Genomic DNA, 20,722 nt, shown 5'->3' on the forward strand with positions numbered 1-20,722 from the left:
ATGTCTGTTAGGGCACAAGCCAGCTGATCGGCGCACTCCCTAAGGACCCGCCCTGGAATGTTGTCAGGGCCTGGAGCCTTCCGTGTGTTGACCCTTTTCAGGGTCTTCCTCACGTCAGTTGAGTCCAGGAGGAGTGCTCTTTCGTCCTGATGTGGAACCACTTTCACTGCAGTGGTGCCATTTTGTGCCTCAAACCTCCCAAAGAAGTTGTTGAGGTCATTCAGGAAGTCCATGCTAGTATCCCCCACTGGGGCAGTGGTTGGCTTGTATCTGGTGATGGCCTGAATGCCTTTACACATATCCCTGGTGTTGGTTGTGCTGAGGAAAAAGTCCTGGATTTTTTGACTGTGCGATCGCTTTGCTAGTCTGATAGCACGGTTCAGGTTGGCCCTCGCAGATCTCAGTGCCTCCTCATCACCAGATTTAAAGGCAAGGTTCCGTGCCTTTAGCAATTTGCGTATCTCAGCAGTCATCCAGGGCTTCTGATTGGCACGGGTGCAGATGGTTTTGGTGTTGCTGACGTTCTCTGAGCATTTACTGATGTAGGCTGACACAGACATGGCGTACTCATCTATGTTTATTTTGTTGTTGTAAGTGGCAGCCGATTTAAACATTTCCCAATCTGTGCATTCAAAGCAGTCCTGTAGTGCCTCCATTGCCCCCTCAGTCCACACCCTCACCTGCTTCACTGTAGGTTTTTCTCTGGTCAGCAGGGGCTTGTATGCGGAAATTAGCATAATAGAAAGGTGATCTGATGAGCCATGGTGGGGGCGGGGGGCTGCTCCGTATGCTCCACTGATATTTGTATAGGCCAAGTCCAATGTGTTCCTACTTCTTGTAGCAAAGTCGACATGCTGGTGGAAAAGTGGGAGAACTGTTTTAATGTTGCCTGGTTAAAGTCCCCAGCAGCAATAAAAATGCATTCAGTGTAATTACCTACACTAACATTGAAAACGATGGTCCCAGCTCTTTTCAGGTCATGACCAACTCCTGTCGTGTAGTTCCGGGGCTGATTACCCGCCTTTCTTCATTGAGACCCCACAAGGTGATATCTTGCATGGGGCTCCACTCCGATTGAGAATGACCATCATGTTTAGCTTCTTCTATTTTCTAATGATTGCTCCAACAGTGGACCTTTTGTCACCAAGCTACTTTGCAATTGCTCTGTAGTTCTTTCCAGCCTTGTGGAGGTGTACAATTTTGTCTCTGGTGTCTTTGGACAGCTCTTTTGTCTTTGCCATGTTACAAGTTAAAGTCTTACTGATTATATGGGGTGTACAGATGTCTTTATGCAGTTATCGACCTGAAACAGGTGCATCTGATTCAGGATTATACATGGAGTGCAGGTGGACCTCTAATGAGGCGGACTAACAGGTCTTTTAGGGTCAGAATTCTAGATGATACACAGGTGTACAAATACTTATTTGCAGCTGTATCACAAAAATACATTGTTAAAAAATCATGCATTATGATTTCTGGATTTTTCTTTTAGCTTATCTCTCTCACAGTGGACATGCACCTATGATGAAAATTTTAGACCCCTCCATAATTTCTAAGGGGGAGGAATAGCAAAACAGCAGTGTTCAAATACTTATTTTCTTCACTGCATAAACTTGTATTAAGTACTTTTAAATTGTAAAGCTTTCAGGATAAGACATAATACATTTTTTGCATACTATAAAAGTTATTTGATAGTGGTGGTATTAAAGTCCATTACGTTGCCATGATGGCTCAATTCCCAAAAGCACGGCATGTCATTTCTAAAAATATCACAGCTATGAGTGTACAGTAATTTAATTATTGGTGCTGTATTATATTTGGATTTCTGAATTATTTTGTGAGTATTTTAAAACCTTCTTTTCGAAACTCAAAAAAAGGACAAAATGTGTATTTGTTTTCTTATATTAGTCCCATGAGCAATTTTCTTGAAAACTTTATCACTCTCTAAAAAAAAAAGAAAATCCTAAAATTCTGATCCGGCCATTTGGATCCCATTTATACTTATGATAAATCCAGATGTTGATGGCTTCTATAAGGATAATTATATATGTATTATGATACATACGTACTTTATAGTGTTGTGGTTCTAAACATTTTTTCCTGAAATATTTTTTCAGTTAGGCACCCTTAACTATCACAAAGGTTTTTATATTTGGGTTGGAAATATTAAAAAAATAAAAACAACAGAAAGATTCTAAAAATATTTATTCAACTTTAGTTTTTTTTTAATGGGATTCCCCCAAAGACACATGTACACATGAAATCAATATAATTCTTTTTTTACCCTGTAAAATACAAAGTAAACTAATTTGCAGTTTGAAAAAAAAAAGGCTATTTATGTTTGTTTTTTCGTTTTAGTGTTTTGTAACTATTTTATTTTCATAAAATAAGAAGAATAATGAACTAGACATAGAGTGTAACGTTTTTTTCTTATAAAATAGAAATCTTAATCCTTACATTGAGCAAAGTCGTCTGTTGTATATTTTTTGGGTGTTTTCTCATGTGAGTTGAAAAATATTACAGTAAAATAAATGTTAATTTTAGTGTCATTTGCCAAAAAATAGTTCCTAAAATACAAAATTTTAAAAAAGTGAAAATGATGAAAAATAAATTAAAGTATCCGTGTGAGTAGAAAATAATTATAGTAAAACATAAATAATTAAGTGGCATGTCTGAAAAGTAGTTATGTGTAGTTTGAGTTTCCCTTAGAAAGTTTAAAATTAAATATTTTCTCTATTAAGTATGTGTTAACAATGCCAACTGAGTTCAAAGAGCTTTTATATATTGTATTCCACGCGCCTATCTGCTTTTATCTTTCTTTTACCCCCGGTGTTACGGCCACGCAGCGCACTATGCTGGAGGAAAAAAGGCGGGTGAATAGGAGGAGGAGTGGGATTTCACGCTCGTGCTCGCGGTTTTCTTTTATTCTCGGATGAAAATGGTGTTATGCAGTCCAAATGCCCACCCAAAACCCCCAAAAGATGAAAAAGGAAGAGTTTATTCGAGCACATCTAAGAATTTCACATACTTGCCCACGCAACCAAAAGAGCTTTACAGAGGCTGCAAGTAGAATATTTTGAAGTTACTGACACACCTTTAAATATCAGATGTTTTTACTTAATTTTAATATATGTATATATTATTTACAAAACAAAATAGTAAAATAATATTCTAAAATAAGCATAATTCTATATAAAGTATAATGTAAAAAATAGCGTTATAAAACAATTACTTCCAATACCTATGGTAAGGACCTAACTCACCTTTGGCGGATGAGATTAACATATCCCTCCGCCACGTAGCATTTCCTACTTGTCATTTCTAACGGTTCTATTTTAAAGCCCCCAAAATGTCAATTTCTGTGATTTTGACAGGTAGAATATATCAAGATTAACAATGGAAGCATCCTACTCGTAACTTTGGGATTTTAGGGAGGATTTAACCTACCATCTCACGCCGTCTTGAAGAAGAAGAAAAAAAAAAGTCGTCCGGGGCACAACACCGGCTTCGGTCACGTTTTTTCATCCTCGTGGTCAAGCGCCGGTATGTATCCTTTATATCCCCGCGACTGAACTCTCTCTTTATTTTCTCTCCCTTAAACCCTCACATCCTTATCTATATATTGCTTTACTATCTGTAATTTCTCAGGCCAGCCCAAGAAAAAGAATGAAAGCGGAAGGCGCAGGAAAACATTTCGCGAGCTAGCAACCACGGCATCCTCTCGCAATGGCATATGTCGTCATTCCATGCTAACAGTTAGCATCGTTAAAATAACTCCGCTCTTGGGGAGGATGTGTTTCCCTTTAATGGCCGCTTAAATGTCTTGTCTATTGCTAGTTATAAGCAAATGCGCCTGTTGTAAATCAAGTCGGGTACATTTCAGACAAGATTTAGACCTCAAATAGACGTCTTAAATTGGGTTGTGTTCGCCTCATCAAAGTAGACCGAGTTTGTATAATTTGGCCAAAATTCAGCACCCTGAAAAGTCGTTTATTTCAAAATTTTATAATGTTGAATTACTTGTATTCTTAACGTCTCTTCAATCCATTTGTGCTTGGATGGCGAGCAACCGTGCTTTCATTATTATCATTTTCAATTACTTTTGATTCAGAAAATAGCTGCGAGTAGCATTCGATATTGATAACATAAAATAGAAATTCTCCTCTGAAAAAATGTCAAAAATACTTTTCAAAAACAATAGCTCAGGAGGTAGAGCGCTCGTCTTGGGATCAAGAGATCGCAGTTCGAATCCTGGCTCCTCCGTGTTACATGTCGAAGTGTCCTTGGGTAAGACACTGAACCCCTAATGCCCCCAATAAGCAGGTTAGCGCCTTACATGGCTGCACGGCCGCTATTTGGGAATATGAAGCACACTGTAAAGCGCTTTGGGAAGTCTTGACTTGAAAAACAATATATAAATGCAGATCATTTAATTTAATTAATTCACTGGAAATTTACACAGCCATAGATAGGTTTGGATACTGCTACCATCTACCATTTCTAGTGGTTATACCTTTTTATGAAAGCTTATCTCATCATTATATATCTTTTTATGCCTTTTATCGGTATGATCTGGCCCTTATTTGAAATATCATCTGCCAATCACGATCTATGCATTTCAGCTATCTTAAAATACATATGTATTTGTAAAATATATTTTGGCCCTTTCCAAATAATTGGGTTCTACAAAACTTATATCTGTCACCCTTATCCTTTCTTATGTTTCAGCATTTGAATAAAAAACAAAGACACCTATTCAACTCGAGCTTTTCTAACAAATGGCATCATGTGCCCATTGTGGTTTAATCCAGCCGTCTGTAACCCCCTCAGGAATGTGACTGTATGGAAATTACCCGCCACTGTATGATCCTTCATTTGATCTTTTTTAACCAAGACCACCGGCATGCCCTTCATGGGTCATTTGTTGCTTTAATGTGTTATTTGCTCGCAAGTGTACACAAATTTGCACTCCACGCCCTGAGGACTTCTCGTCTTGTTGCAAACCCCAACATGTCAACACGGAAGTAGTACTAAGAACTTTGCTAAGGAAATGTTAAATAAAATAATGACTAAGGCTTCATTGAATGTAATGTATACAGTAAACCCCTAGGATATGACATTAAACCATTTTGAGGTGGGATTCGTAAAGTGAATTGGTCCAATGAGGGGTTTTAAAACCTAAATGAATTAGCAAATGTGTTCCAAACCACGAGTGCACCATCTAAAAACATTAAAATTGTATGCATTTCTAAACAGTGTTATCAAAATGGTGTATAGTTAGCACTACTCGAAATTAATACATTTGTATACGATTGAATAATATAGAAATAAATATACATGAAAAGGAAAAATGGGATTTTATTTACCTCTTACTCTGAGGTGAATTAAAACTTCCTCTAGCAATTATTGTGATCCCCCTTGGAAGACTTTAATCTAAATGCCTCATAATTTTTTATAATAGTCCTGATCGTCAATTGGTTACGACCATGCAACTTGGTGAGGTTGGCAATTTGTGTGCCTTCTTTGTATTTCTTGATAATTACAAGCTTCATTTCCATGGTTATCATTATTTTGCTCCTTTTAGCACCCCACCACTGCAAGTCTTGGTGTTATAGATATTAAAGTTTATACTCTAGATTCTGAATCAAATAAAGAGAAATTGAGCATTATAGAAGGAAGTTAGCCAATAGCATATCAGCATTCCCATGAAGTCGTGACACAAACCAAAAGCAAACGAGCATCTTACATGACCGTAACTGTCATAAACAAGGTAAAGTTTGACATTGTAAGTTTTTGGTCATGTGAAATCAATTGTTGATGTAGCTTGATAGGCAAAATGCTGTAACACGGGTTGAAAAAAAACATCGTATTACACAACATAACGTGAAAATATTGTAAACTGGGAATGCCATGAACCAGGGGCCAACTGTAAATGCTAGGGCTGCACGATTTTGGAAGAAAAGCTAATTGCAATTTTTCAAACCAGACTTGCAATTTTGATGCAATTTTCAAATTTAAAAGAAAAGTGCATTTTCGGTGCTAGTTTTTTGTGAGTACTAAATCATAGTCATGCTTTAACTTCAAGAAGACAACGCCCTCTTCTGGGGAGTTTTGTTAGTATTTCTTTCTGCTGAGTAATGGTGGGTGGGTGCCGTAGTATTCTGCTTGAGAAGTTTGCCTCGCCTTTATTGGTTAGTGCTGCTAAAACTTGGCTCTGCTAGGCCAGGGCTGTTAAAACCCAAACTGTGACAAAAAAAAAAAACACGATAAAGGAACTAAAAATTATTGAAAAAAATGCAAGGTCTTTCGATTACACATCTGCAGTTGTCACATCGCAAAATCAATTAGATTTTGGTTATTCGTGCAGCCATAGCAAATACGAAATGTTCAATACATTTTTCTACATTGTTTTGGAGGGGCCATTTTTAGTTATTTCCTTTTTATTTAATAAAAAACAAATCAATATTAATACTGGACAAGTGACTCACTAAATTGAGATAAATTATAGTCGTGGTCTTTGTATGTAGGTGGAGCTTAGCTGCCGAGTCAAATGACTTGTAACCCCACAACTTACTCGTAAGGGCAATTCCTGCTAACAGCCATTATTTATTGGCCTCCCTCACGTGTTTTCTCTCTTCCCGCCCTCTTTCTTTCTCACATTCTCAAACACCCTCTTTAATCCCCACCTACTATTCTTCTCCCCCTGCTGCATTACTCTTGTTTGCTGGACGAGGTAGTCTGCAGTCCGTCAGAATGGTGGCGGAAGCAGCCGACACGGCGTCCCAAGGCAGCGGCGTGCGCCTGAAGCAAGAAATCTCCCTGCTGCATGGCGTCTGCCTCATCGTGGGGAACATGATCGGTTCCGGTATTTTTGTGTCACCTAAGGTAAATTAAGGATAGCCGCAGAACCTAAAGATTTTATTAAACTTCTTACGTCAGAAGCGCTCGGGGTAACTGGAAGGCAAGCGTGGCTTTGTCCGTAACAAAAGAACATGATTGATTAGCTAATAATGTAAGTAAATGTAATCCTAAGAATAATTTGCTTTCAATTAGTGAATTGTAACTTCCCCAATTTTTAAACAAAAAAAAAATAATCCAATCAGATTAAAAACAGACAGCAGCAAACACTAATTGAAATGGGGCTCAGAAACTCATTTTTCATTTCCTATGCCTCTCAGCTGCTGGTTTAAAATTTGGTTTAGGATTTGTCAAATTTTCATCCACTGATGTCAAACAGCAGGGCTATGGATTGATTCACATTGGATTTCTTTTTTTAAGGGCACTGGAGAAATTTGAAAATTGCATTTTAGAGTCCTGAACCCTGGAGAACCCAAGAATGCTTTTCCGCTATGGAAAATTATGACCAGCCGGTTTTCCAGAGTTTAAAAGTGGTTGAATTTGGCCCTGAAAAGGTGTATGAACCCTGCTTCTAATTCTTTAAAAAAATGGGGAAAATGTTTTCACTTTCTAGCAAATAGGATGACACAAAGCCAAAATGTTTCACCCAAATTTATTTAAAGATTGTTTTGTAATTTTTGTGACTTTTACCAAATATAATTTAAATGAATGATGACAAAAGCTGGCTCTATTTTGAATAGTATTTAAGTTTTAAAACGATTCTATATTACATCAAATCATAAATGAAAATGAAAATGTGTAGCATGTCTGCTTGTAATTCCAATATTTTTTGTCCGTGTTACCCGACACAACAGGGGGTATTGTTTTACACTGGCTCCTTTGGATTATCGCTGGTCATCTGGGCAATCGGCGGGATCTTTTCCGTTTTCGGCGCCTTGTGTTACGCTGAACTCGGCACCACCATCCGTAAATCGGGTGCGTCCTACGCCTACATCTTGGAGGCGTTTGGTAGCTTCTTGGCTTTCATTAGGTATGCAGCACTAACGTGTCTGTCCACTTCAGCAACGCATACCTGTTGTCATTCCCTCATCCGGTTTTTCTTCTTTTACTTGGAAAGGCTTTGGACTTCATTGTTGATCGTTGAGCCAGCTTGCCAGGCCGTAATTGCCTTGACGTTCTCCAGCTACCTGGTCCAGCCCTTCTTCACGACATGCCCTGCCCCCTATTACGCGGTGCGACTCATTGCTGCTGCTATTATTTGTAAGTTTCCATAGATGTTGAAATATGTTGCACTTTTCCTACCTGGATCAAACTGTCATGCATGGGTATTTATAACTCTATTTTTTTCCAATACTGTATTTTCTAGACTATACAGAGCACCTAAAAAAGACCAAATTTGCCAGATATTTGAAAATGTGCTTTATAATCAGGTACGCCTTTAGACCGAAAATATGGTAAATACAGGATTCGTACGGGTGCATGAAGTCATTGAAATTGATCAAATTTTATTTTGTGTTTTCAAGGATTGAATAGTGCTTGAACTTTGGTTGAGGTGTTTACATTTGTTCCCATGTTTCACAACAAGTCTGCTTAAAAATAAGGCCGACACTGCTCTCTGCTTGTTTTTCTCTGCCATTGCTTTTCATCCCTCGTAATTCACAGCACCTGTCATTAGTTTTTATGCCCCCCCTTACAAGTCACGCTCTAGAAGACGGGTGCATTCTACATCTAAACAGGGCACTATGAAATGTGTGTTTGTGCAAGGATTACGTATCAATTATGGACATTTTTTATGGGCCATGCAAAAATCTTAGGGAGCGTTTCCCAGCAGTTAATTGTCATGGTAAGAACTCCCTGCAACTCAAAGTGTAAGCTAAATATGGCTGTCATTTTACTCAACACCTATATGGGCAGAGATTTATATAAAAATATTTCCACATTTCTTGTTTACATCTACAAATAAATTTGCTTAATATTAAAAAATTAAATGTCTTGATGAATGCACAAGCAAGGTTAAAATCACATATAAAAATTGCAGAAATATTTGTGGATTTGTAAAATATAGGATTCACACCAGATTTTTTTAATGGTAGTGGAAAAATTGGCTTTGAAAGTCCTTAAAAAGTACTTGAATTTGGCCATGAAAAAGTTGTACAAACCCTGTAAATAAAATCGGAAATGCATAATTATGATGAAATGCTTCTCCATTAGGTAACTCTATAAAGGAATCAAGTTAATTAAGATGTTAAATATGATTTCACAATATTTACATTCTATGAAAAACTTTTTTTTGTTTAAAATTTAAGTTATTGATTTTTTTAATGCAAACTTCACTTTCTTAGTATGTTTAATTCAATGCGCCTTTTAAATGAAAAAAAAAAAAGCTCACAGAGGAATTATTTTAAAGGTGCGTCCTATAATCAGATAATTGCTCCTCAAAAATGTAGAGAAGTTATCTCATTCATTTGATATTATCAACCAAAAATACCACAATTCTAAGACTTAAGGAAATATAATTTCCAAGTTTATTAGCTGTGTTGGTTATTATTTTATTAATTCATTTTTTCCGAAACCATAGTAATTGTTTAAAAAAGTCTTAACTCGTATTGTTTTCGTTGGAATTAAAAGAAAAAAACTCAGTTCAATTAAATTTAAAGGAACCGTCAAACAAAATCTTAACACTATGTCCTGCATTTTTTCTTTAGCTTTTTTAACCAGTCCCACTGAAAATTTTTACATTTTCTATTTATACTTCTACTAGTAATAATTGATTGTTTTAAAAAAATGTCTGTAAAAGAATGCTCATATTTATGAAGTCTCCATTGTAAGTCTTCAAAGTTAGCCTAAATGGTACTGTTCATTCTAATATTAATTGAAAAATAAACAAACATTATATTGTAATCACATTATCATGAGAACAAAAACAATTGAAATGATATCGATTTACAGAGTGAATGTTTTTCTATTCAGAAGAAAACACTGCTGCATTCATTTTCACCATCCTCTCAAGTGACACAAAACTATTTCTTCATCACGTCTGTGTTTTCTTGTGTTAAGACCGAAGCCATGTTTGCTCAGAGCTGATAACGCTTGCAACCAGGCGGGTCGGTGGTTATAAAACATAAGTTGTCATTGTGAAATATTTAAGAGTTAACAAGCCCAATAAGCGCAATTGTGTAGTAAATCCAGCGTGCCAGGATTTGCCTGTGCCTTCAGATTGTCATAGTTGTGGGCCCTTAAGGCACCCTGTAGCTTCACTAGTTAAACATTTTGATCAATTTTGATGCAAAAATTGTGACTTGACTGCTGCCTTTCGTCGCATTTTACTTGCCTTTACATGCCATGCAAGCTACGTTTTGAAGGAACAAGTTCCAACTTGAATACAACTTTAAGAACCAAAAAAGAGATGTGTACATTTTATGACTGTCTTAGAACTACAAAGAACGTTCATGTTTCATGCAAAGCAACCCTCTTTTAAAAAACACATTTTTATGTTTTCACTTATTTGGATTTAAAAATGCATGTTTTGAAACAAAAACGCAGGATAAAATAATTGTAAAGCAATTTCACAGTTCATTCAAATTGTGTAATCTTAAAAAATGCTCCCCAAAAACGTCTCGTAAATTGTTTTAAATTTCTACATATTGTTTATGTTTACAGAGTAAAAAAACCCAAATAATTTATATATATATATATCTCATCTCATTAGCCGTACCGCTTATCCTCATTAGGGTCGCGGGGGGGCTGGAGCCCATCCCAGCTATCTCCCGGCAGTGGGCAGGGGACACCCTGAACTGGTTGCCCGCCAATCGCAGGGCACACGGGGACAGACAACTCACTCGCTTATTCACACCTAGGGACAATTTGGACCAGCCAATTCACCTGAGATGCATGTTTTTGGAATGTGGGAGGAAACCGGAGTTTCCGGAGGAAACCCACGCAAGCACGGGGAGAACATACAAACTCCGCACAGGAAGTCTGGAGCTGGATTTGAACCCACGCAGGAGGTTCCCATGACATGAACTGTGCCGCACAAGCGCTAACCACTGCACCGCCGTGCTGCCCATATATATATATATATATATATATATATCAAATTTGTATTTTAACAATTTTTAGAGGAATGTATTCAGTGATTCACAATTTCCCACACAGTTTTCATGCTCATTCAAATTTCTACTTTTTAAATAATCATTCAAATTCATGACATTTTATTAGAATTATTTTTTTAATACCATGACTTAAACCGTATAACTTCTCTGAATTTAGGCTTTACTTCTGTTTTGTTATCTTTTGTGTACCCATAAAATACAATAATCTAGAAAATTTCCCGTAAAAAAAAAAATCAACATTTTATGTATAAAGGGACACGGTGTAAAATTTGACTGCAACAGCAAACAAGTGTTAAAAAAGCACAAGGTAGACTACAAACTACAGAGACTCAAAGTGACAGAATTGCACCATTTTCCCAAATTTTTTCCCCAACTTTTTGCAAGGTTTTTTGTTAAAGAAAATTTACTCCATTTTCCAGACTATAATGCCCCTTTTCCCTTACTTGCTTCTGGCCTTCCTCGCCCGACCTCTTTTGGTTTTCCGTTTTGAAAAAGGAACCGGTTCTTAGTCCATGGGAGCCTGGCCTTAGGTACCCTCTCTGTTGAGGTTCTATACCCCGGACCGGGGACTCGAAATGTCATGTGTCACTGCCGACCACTTATTGGTGCACTTCGTAGGGGCACTGCTGACCAATGATTGTTCAGAGAGGGTAGTAGAGAAAGGAAGGTTCAGTTTGTCCTCTCCGCCATTTTATAACCACGTTGCGTGTTTGTATTTTGCTGCTTGATTTCCGCAACTGTAATCTTGTTGCCTACGCGTTTCGTCTTGCTGCTTCAAAATTAATACGCCGCTCATCTCTCTACCAAAAACAGCAACACACATATTACCAAGTACATTAACCGCTCCGCTGCCCGCTCATCAATTATCGCAATTCTGAGTATGAGTGTACTTCTGGTTCGCGCTGAAGATTTGAGCCGAAGATTCATGCTAAATATGGCGCTGAAATTACATCAATACGCAGCACCAACCTATTATAGAAAAGGTTCTGGGGAAAGGCGAGGCAAAGAAGGCCAGAACAGTGTAGTGGAAAAGGGGCTTGAGTTGCAGTTTTTTTCATAGTTTAGCCCAGGGTGACATATAATCTGGTGAGACTTGTACGTGAAATTATTTACACATTATTATATCATTGAGTTAAAATTTTCTATTACCTGTACTGTATATCACTTCACATTTTATTATCACACTAAACCACAAGAGGACGCTCTTGGTCCATGTTGATAATTTCAACCTTGACTGCAACATAGAAGATAGAGCAGGAAGCAGCCTCCCGACTGTGGGGAGTTGTTCACCCATAAAAGTGACACAGATGCAAGGGTGACCTGAAACACTCCTGATATGATGCCTTGTTTCTGTTGTATATGAGCTTGTCTGAGAAATGTACATACGTGTAACGTTAGTATACCGTGGTCCCCAATTTATTTTATTTAAACTGCCTTTGAAGATGACATGTATGTTTTGGGTTTTGGAATTGATTAAATACATTTCCCCCCAAAATGCAACTCCAAGTGTGCGTTGTACATGTTTCTTTTCCTTTTTTATTATGCATGTTTTTACTGGTTCCTATCAATCTCTGCTATTTGAAATATGCATAATTTTAAGTCAGTTGTTTGTGCCTCCAGCAACAATGCAGCTTCTTTCGCTTTCCTCAGGTTTGTTGACGGCAGTGAACTGTTTGAAAGTAAAGTGGGGAGCTATTCTTCAAGTCATCTCCACCGTGGCCAAAGTGCTGGCGCTAATCGTCATCATCATCACCGGACTCGTCAAGCTAGGGCAAGGTACGACTCGTTAAACGGGTCAATGTAACTTGCTTAACTCTTTAACTGTTACTGTGGCAATAGAGAGTAAAAAATGTTTCTAGCTTTTTGTAATCTCCTTGTATAGGTATGTTTCTCCTACATCCTAATTTCTTGCAATGTTATGCAAATTTCATTGGTTTAACAACAGGTTTTAATAAGAACTTCGAGGACTCGTTCCAAGGTTCCAAGTTGAACCCCGGCGACATGGCGCTAGCACTCTATTCTGCATTGTACTCTTATTCCGGCTGGGATACGCTCAACTTTATCACTGAGGAAATTAAGAACCCAGAGAGGTAAAAATAAGTCATCTCAACAGCCATTTTAACCATATCAAGAATGATAAGCAACTTGACTTTGTTGTTGAAGGAATCTACCCTTGAGCATAGCTATTTCAATGCCCATCGTCACAGTCATCTACATCTTGACTAACGTGGCCTATTATGTGGTAATGGATTCCGAGCAGGTGCTCATGAGTGAAGCTGTTGCCGTGGTAAGTGCTAGAGATGCATTCTAAACCCTGCATACCCCCAGGCAAAAACATGGTGATGTCAAATACATATTAAACATTAGTAACATAATGAATCTTATGTAGTAAGTCCTACTTGTATTTAATCACATGCATGTATATTACATATAAAACATTATATTATATATATATGTGTATATATGTATATGTATGTATGTATGTATGTATGTATGTGTGTATGTGTATATGTCTAAAATTTCATCATATGGGTAATTGCACTGCTTTCAAATTCAATGTTTTCAATTCTATGTATATATGTGCTTTATATTGGGCAGCTTTAAATTTCTTTGACACCTCGTGTGATGGCAATAAAAGGAATTATATTCTACATGTAAAGGCAAGATAATTTTATTTTTGTACCTTTGGAGATCTTAGTCAGAACTTTGATTGAATTGAGGATTTCATGTATTTGGAAGACTCATTTGCTTCGATCGCCTTCTTATACTTGATAATCGTCTTGATCGTCTATTGGTTACGGCCATATTCTTTAGCTAGGGTAACAATGAATGTGCCATATTTTTTTATATTCGCAACGTTCTTTTACATGGTTGTCATGTTTTTGCTTCTCCCTTCAGAATCATTGCAAGTCTTGGGACCCATACCAAATAAATATAATATAAATAATACAGTATTGTATTGCACTAACTTGCAAAGTCTTAAAGTACTCGAGATTCTGGGGGAAAATGGGGAAAAAAATGACTTAAATTACAGAAAATTAATTACATTAAAACCAGTAGGACTTTGTGGCGACTTGTTGGGCCCTCGATTAAAATCTTCTAGTGTGAGGTAGTATTTTTGAGAAGACAAGGAACTTTCTGGTTCGACTTACTAAGTACTTTTAACTTTTTATCTGTCAATGTAATGTCTAAATGTAGTTCCAGGTGCAGTGTCCTTGATTGTCTCGATCAAAACTGATTTTGATCGCGCAAGTCCACTAAATATGCAGCCGTGTACATGACTTCCAGACAGTCCGCCCGCTAGCGCATCTGCATTTATGGGTAGCGGAAAGCCTGTCTGTCGAGTTAAACAGTTTAGTGCTAGGGCCATGCGATTAGAGGGTTGTAATTATCTGCACATGGCCTTCAGGTTTGATCCCTGTTGGACTGTTCCTATGAATGACGCCAAATTTCTTTGCAGACGTTTGCAGATGAGGTTCTGGGCTGGGGACGCTGGCTGATCCCTCTATCTGTGGCCATTTCCTGTTACGGTGGCCTCAACTCCTCTATCATTGCCGCCTCCAGGTCATACTTTGTTTTTCCCTACCCTGGTCTTTTTGATTATTAAAAAAAGGTCCCAACTAAACTATAGTCAGAGTTTTTTTTAATTGTGTATCTTTGGTACAGTAGAGCCAATATTCATAGGCTTGTAATGCTTAAACCCTACTTAATTTTGCCCAACATTTGTTATGGTTACCAACAAATGTCTGTCTTATACTGGCCCCTAGTTTGGCAAAGTGTCACAAGACCTTTTGGATAAGATGCAACATTTTAAAACGTACCTTTCTGGTTTTTTGAATATCCTGTTCTTTTATTGTCCATGACAGAATAAATTGATGGCATTTCAATTAAGTTAGTAGTCTATGCTGTATAAAAAACCTGCAACAAAGTAAACGTTAATGTTTTTCCTCAGGTTGTTTTTCGTTGGTTCAAGAGAAGGCCATCTCCCAAATGTCTTGTCCATGATTCATGTGGAGCGCTATACCCCCATTCCTGCTCTGCTTTTTAATGTTAGTATCCCCATCACTATTTCCATCAAGCACTTAAAGACTACGTTATGTTATATTTGGTTATTTTTATGTGTGTCTGTGATAAATTCATATTAAGAAAAAAAAAGACGGAAAATAATGAGACTGGAGTGAAATAGCATGCCCCATGCACATAATTATTCTGAATCAGGCAAATTGATCAGTTTTGGTCGTTTTGATCAAGTTTTCCATCAATTTTAGTCAGCACTATTTTGTATTTTTTTAAATCAGGGCGCCATGTCTTTGGTGTATCTGTCTGTGCCCGACGTATTTCGCTTAATCAACTACTTCAGCTTCAACTACTGGCTCTTCATTGGATTGTCCATTGTCAGCCTCATCTACCTACGCTTCAAGGCGCCGGACATGCACCGACCCATCAAGGTTAATTTATTTGCCTGCGTCATTTTTTTACTTATATCTTTTTAATTGACTTATAGATCAATTAATTTCCTCCACAGCTTTCCTTGTTCTTCCCCATAGTCTACAGCCTGTGTAGCCTCTTCTTGGTAGTAGTGCCACTCTACAGCGACACCATCAACTCACTGGTTGGCATCGGAGTGGCGCTGTCTGGCGTGCCTGTCTACTTCCTCTGCCTCCACCTGCCGCGCCAGTCTCGACCCGCTTTCTTCGGCAAAATTCTGTGTAAGAGAATCTTGTATTTCATAATTGTCTTGAGAAAATAACTTTTTTTCTTCACTGAACCCCGACATAACTAGCTAAAGCCGTTCACCAACTCGGTGCCCACATGAAATGGGTAGCCTCCTAAGAACACTTTGAGTAAGACCGATTTTGAAAAAGGTTCGCCAGTGATGGGTCATTGTGATTTTCTAGGAAGTTTTATTTCTAACGGGCTTTAAAGACCATTAGCATGATCAGTGTCTTTAAAATAGATGATTAATTTTTCAAAAATGTTTTTTTTTTTTTTTTTGTTTGGTTTTTTTTTCAAAATTAGACATATATATGTAAATCTCTCAGTTCCCTTGCACAGGATATATTTTTTTTAACACTCGTGACATGGTTATAGTGAGATGAAGGGAGAAGGATGATCTGTAGGTGCGGGTTAGTGTGGCAATGTGAAGGAGGTCAGAGAGGTAGAGAGGGGCAAGGGTATAATTGGCCATGTAGGTGTAGAGGCGGATTTTGTAGTTGATTATATGGTTGATAGGGAGCCAGAGGTGTTGCTGAAGGACAGGGGTAATATGATGGCGAGAGGGGGTTTTGGTTATGATGTGTGCAGCAGAGTTATGGACCAGCTGAAGTTTATTGAGGGAGTTTTAGGGTAAACCCTAGAGGAGGAAATTGCAGTAATCGAGGCGTGAGGTGACAAGGCTATGGACGAGAATGGCATTGGTGTGGGGGGTCGGGGAGGGAAAAAACTGTTGAAAATAAGCTGACCAGGTGATGTTATTTAAATAAAAGTTGAAGGAGATTGTACTGTCGAGGATGACACCCAGACTCTTGACCAGAGGGAGGGATTAACTGATAAATTGTCACCAAAAAGAGAGGAGTCAACTTTAGAGAAGGTTGATTTGGTGCCTCTGAGTTCAGTTTTATTGCTGTTTAGTTTTAGAAAGTTGACAGTGAACCATGATTTTATTTCAGAAATGTAGGAGTTGAGGTCAGGTGGTGGGAGTGTCGAGTTGGTTTTGCAGGAAAGGTAAACTTTGGTGTCATCCGCGAAGCAGTGGAAGAAAATCTTGAATTTCTGAGAATATGTCCTAAGGGAGGACAGCACGGCGGTGCTGTGGTTAGCGCGTGTGTGGCACAGTCTGAGGTCATGAGGTCGAACCCCCTGTGTGGAGTTTGCGTGTTCTCCCCGTGCTTGCGTGGGTTTCCTCCCACATTCCAAAAACATGCATGTCAGGTTAATTGGCCGGTCCAAATTGTCCCTAGTTGTGTATGAGCGAGTGAGTTGTCGGTCCCTGTGTGCCCTGCGACTGGCTGGCAACCAGTTCAGGGTGTCCCCTGCCTATGCCTGAAGATAGCTGGGATGGGCTGCAACACCCCGCGACCCTACTGAGGATAAGCGGTGCGGATAATTGATGGATGTCCTGGGGGGGGACTAGGTTTGTTATAAAGAGGAGGGGCCCCAAGGACAGAGCCCTGGGGCTCACCTGTGGAGACTGGAAAGTGGTCAGAAGAGAAGGACTTGAGTTGAATGGATTGAGTGCGGCCAGTGAGGTACCAGTGTAACCATTGGAGGGTGGTGTGGGTTAGGCCAAGTAAAGAGTCTGCTAAGAAGAATGGAAGGGTAAATGGTGTCAAAGGCGGCACTTAGGCCAAGGAGGATGAGAATGGATAATAAACCAGAATAAGCGACAATGAGGAGGTCATTAGGGATCTTGATAAGTGCAGTTTCAGTGCTGTGGTGCAGACAGAAACCGATCTGAAAGGGTTCAAATAAACAATGGGTAGTGAGATGAGCATGAAGTTCGAAGGAAACTACTTATTTGAGGATTTTTGATATGAATGGTAAGTCAGAGATAGGGCGGAGATTGTTGAAGGTGTTGGGGTCCGAACCGGGCTTTTTGTGAGTGTGCTTTGGGAGGTCTTCATTGACTTGAAAAGTGCTATATAAATGCAGACCATTTACCATTTTAGGAATGGGCATGACAGTGGTTGTTTTAAGGGCAGAGGGGACAATATCAGTGGAAAGCGAAGAATGGATAATGGCAGAAATGAGGAGAAACTAGATGGCGGCAATAGCAGTGGGAGAGGAACTAGGCAGCTTGAAAACATTGCATTTAAATGAGCAGAATGGAACTGGCATGGGCAGACCTTTCCAGATCTTGCGGTGTATTATCGCGAGGCCACCACCGCAAAATTTGCCACAGGGACGGCAGATGAAAAAAGTAATTAGTTATAGTTACTCACTACTTTTTGGAAGAAGTAGTAACTGTGTTAGTAACGTAATTACTCTATAGTAAAAATAACTAGTTACCAGGGAAAGTAACTATTTCCGTTACTTCAAAAATAAGTTGTATGTCAAAGAATTCGAAATGTTCTGAGCAAATACGAAAAACATCAGTGTTTACTTGAAGAGATGAAAATTCAAAATATTTTTAGGGATTTTTTTTTTTTTTAACCTGGCTTTACTTGTCCCAATTTGCTCTTCAGGTAGGTTTTTTGCTTTGATCCCTACATTACCAACGATTATGTGACATGCGTAGAATGACTTAAAAAGGGTGAACAACAAGAGAAAAAGACTAACACTGAAAAAAAGAAACAAAAGGAAAAAGAGATAAAAGTAGAAAGAAAGAATGAACATTGGATTCTTATACAAACACGGAAAATATAAAATCTTTATAGATCTACAAAAAAAACACAAAACAAGTTTAACCTATTTATGCTCAAAAAAATTCAAAGTCAACAACACAGTTACCAAAAAATGCGTATTGACCAAGAGAAAAGGGCTTTTCTGAGGGAACCAACGGTTGATTGGTAGGGATCTGACTCACTTCGTTCACTTCCATAGTTTCATGTTTCATGTTTCGTCCGCTAATGACACGAGACATAACTCAGCCTTATTCGCCTTTTCTTCCAGCACATAAGTAAATACTGTATTTGTAATCTCTATCTACCTGTATGATCGTGGCTATTTTGAATAGTGACACAATCAGACACACGTGACTTAAAACAAAATCGGCACCGCTGAAATCAGCGTCAGGTGTGCTAAGGGGGACAACGCTGTTGGTTTTCAGCCGCCAAAGTAACGAGAGTTAATGATTGACTTGGTTGCCGTTTAGCGAAAAGCATCTACTGTATAAAAAACCTTGAGCTTTGTAATTATTGCAGAGTGGGGAAAAAAAGTTATATACGTTCTTTCCTTTAACTATGTGTATCTTTTTTTCACAGATGCGCTTTCGTCTTTCACCCAAAAGTTATGTTACTGCTGTGTGGCCTCTCCTGACATTGACTTGGACAACATTGACCCCAACAAAATGGAATGAAAGTAAAACAGAGGAGAAAAAAAGCGGTACAGCACACTACACATGATCACGTGTTGCCTCTGCACAGAGCTTGCCACCATTTTTTCTATACACAAGAAAGCTGCATGTATTGTTCTATTTTAGGAACATTCTATGGTCAGTTTGTTTCACTAAGGTTGGAATTTATTTAACTTTTTCACACTTCATTTGGTTTTTGCTATTTGGTCATGCACACCAATGGATTGTAGCCCACGTTTGGATTGTGGTTTCCCTTCGTGAAAGCTTAAAGCTTTACATCAGGTTTCTTTTCATGATTGTACTGACTTCGTTTGATCACGTTTTATACGTTTTATTTTTTAAACCAGACTTGAAGTATCTTGTGTACTGTTTCAAATGGTGTGTCTAAACTTTGTGCTGCTGGTTATTTAAAGATGTACAATTACTATATAAGCCCAAGTACTAAAGATGCTGTAAAAGTGGAGGGATCTGTAATTTAAATAGGAAAATGCCGGTAATGAAGGTAATTTTTGTGCACAAAATGTACAAATTAAGGTAAGCTCATAGAAGTATTGCCCTTTTTTTTTTTATCAAATTCTAAAAAACTAAATAAAAATTCTTCCATCGGATTGCATCCGTTTTTGATAGTCAAACTTGGGACTTTTTTTCCCGAAAACTTGAAATTACCCTATTTGTCAAATAATACTTTTAATATCGCACATGTAAAACTTTTCTTCAAAAAACGAATTAATCAAATATTTCAATTTTTAATGCTCAAAACTTTTTTATTTTTTTATTTTAATGCTTTCTTACCAAATAATAAACGTATTTGTCCAAATAATTTATTTCTCTCCTTTTCCATAATACAAACCCTCCTAGTGCATTTGGATTACGTGTATACTTCACTTGCACGGACCTTTTTATTCACGCTCTACAGCCCTCACTTTTTGTGCCAATAGGGGGCGCCAGAACACAAGCTTTAAGCACTGTAAACCCCCTTCACGAGTCGACTAGTGTGCCTTCTGTGCAAGTTTCCTCCCAACGTTTATGCGCCTTTTAAATATTTATTAAATACTCTCAGTTGATAAATATCAGAAGTCTCAAAATTTGGTGACTCAATCACAGAAAAGTTATTAGTTGTCGAATCCTATCCAAGTGCCACTCGCTAGAAAGAGCTCGCAAGTTGAAATGTAGCTGATAGCGTGAATGCTAGTTGTCATATATATATATATGTATATATATATATATATATATATATATATATATATCGTGAGTCTCTTCCGTTGAGAATTTTTGGCGTTACAGTATAATGTTGTATTGTTTTTGTTGATGCCAAAAGTGTTTTTTGTAAAGTTGGGGTTGTGTGTGCCAAATGCTTTTGTATTTATTATATCAAGAACAAACCAACTTTGTTTTTTATATATATACAAATATATAAATGTGAATAAAGTTATTTTTCCAATGGGTACAGACGCATGCTCTTTGTTTTCTTTGTGTTTTTTTTTCTATTTTAATGATGCAATTTTCTCAATTTATATCTGATTTTATTTACTTATAAATTGATTCCCCTTCATCATTACTGTACTGAAAGGCCCTTAAGGTTCCCGATAGAGTGGGCATCATATTACAACATGCCACAATCTGCATCCTGATTGGCTCTCTCTTAGGAGCAGGCAAGTATAGCACGCACAGGAGTTTGGTTGCATTGAGTCACGCTTGAATAAAATATGAAGCAAGCACTATGCAATGTTTCACTGCA

The 20,722-nt window shown here is 38.0% G+C and overlaps 2 protein-coding genes across 2 annotated transcripts in view; one reads left to right on the forward strand and one right to left on the reverse strand.

The window, feature by feature from the left end:
- The window catches only part of stmn2b (stathmin 2b), a 17,450-nt gene extending 13,982 nt beyond the window's left edge, over positions 1 to 3,468 (reverse strand). The window contains exon 1 of the mRNA XM_088328754.1: positions 3,448 to 3,468. The gene's annotated coding sequence lies outside the window, so the exon portion shown is untranslated. The remainder of the gene's footprint in view (positions 1 to 3,447) is intronic.
- Positions 3,289 to 20,431, forward strand: LOC148370937 (Y+L amino acid transporter 2). The gene is made up of 12 exons (XM_088328753.1): positions 3,289 to 3,543; positions 6,738 to 6,885; positions 7,713 to 7,888; positions 7,976 to 8,118; positions 12,621 to 12,746; positions 12,916 to 13,060; positions 13,134 to 13,257; positions 14,431 to 14,534; positions 14,923 to 15,019; positions 15,269 to 15,418; positions 15,496 to 15,679; positions 18,893 to 20,431. The coding sequence occupies exons 2-12, from the start codon at positions 6,754 to 6,756 to the stop codon at positions 18,985 to 18,987; spliced, it is 1,476 nt and encodes a 491-aa protein (XP_088184879.1). The 5' UTR covers positions 3,289 to 3,543; positions 6,738 to 6,753; the 3' UTR covers positions 18,988 to 20,431.
- Positions 20,432 to 20,722: the final 291 nt, after the last annotated feature.

This window comes from Urocampus carinirostris, chromosome 2 (assembly GCF_059441175.1).
Source record: "Urocampus carinirostris isolate Australia breed hairy pipefish chromosome 2, RoL_Ucar_1.0, whole genome shotgun sequence".
Lineage (NCBI taxonomy): Eukaryota > Metazoa > Chordata > Actinopteri > Syngnathiformes > Syngnathidae > Urocampus > Urocampus carinirostris.

What these genes read in the sequence shown, in the direction of transcription:
- LOC148370937 (XM_088328753.1), top strand. Translation starts at nt 6,754, where the DNA reads ATGGTGGCGGAAGCAGCCGACACGGCGTCCCAAGGCAGCGGCGTGCGC. An exon ending in GAAATTAAGAACCCAGAGAG is followed by an intron (nt 13,061 to 13,133) that starts GTAAAAATAAGT and finishes TTGTTGTTGAAG; the next exon opens with GAATCTACCCTTGAGCATAG. An exon ending in ACATGCACCGACCCATCAAG is followed by an intron (nt 15,419 to 15,495) that starts GTTAATTTATTT and finishes TTTCCTCCACAG; the next exon opens with CTTTCCTTGTTCTTCCCCAT.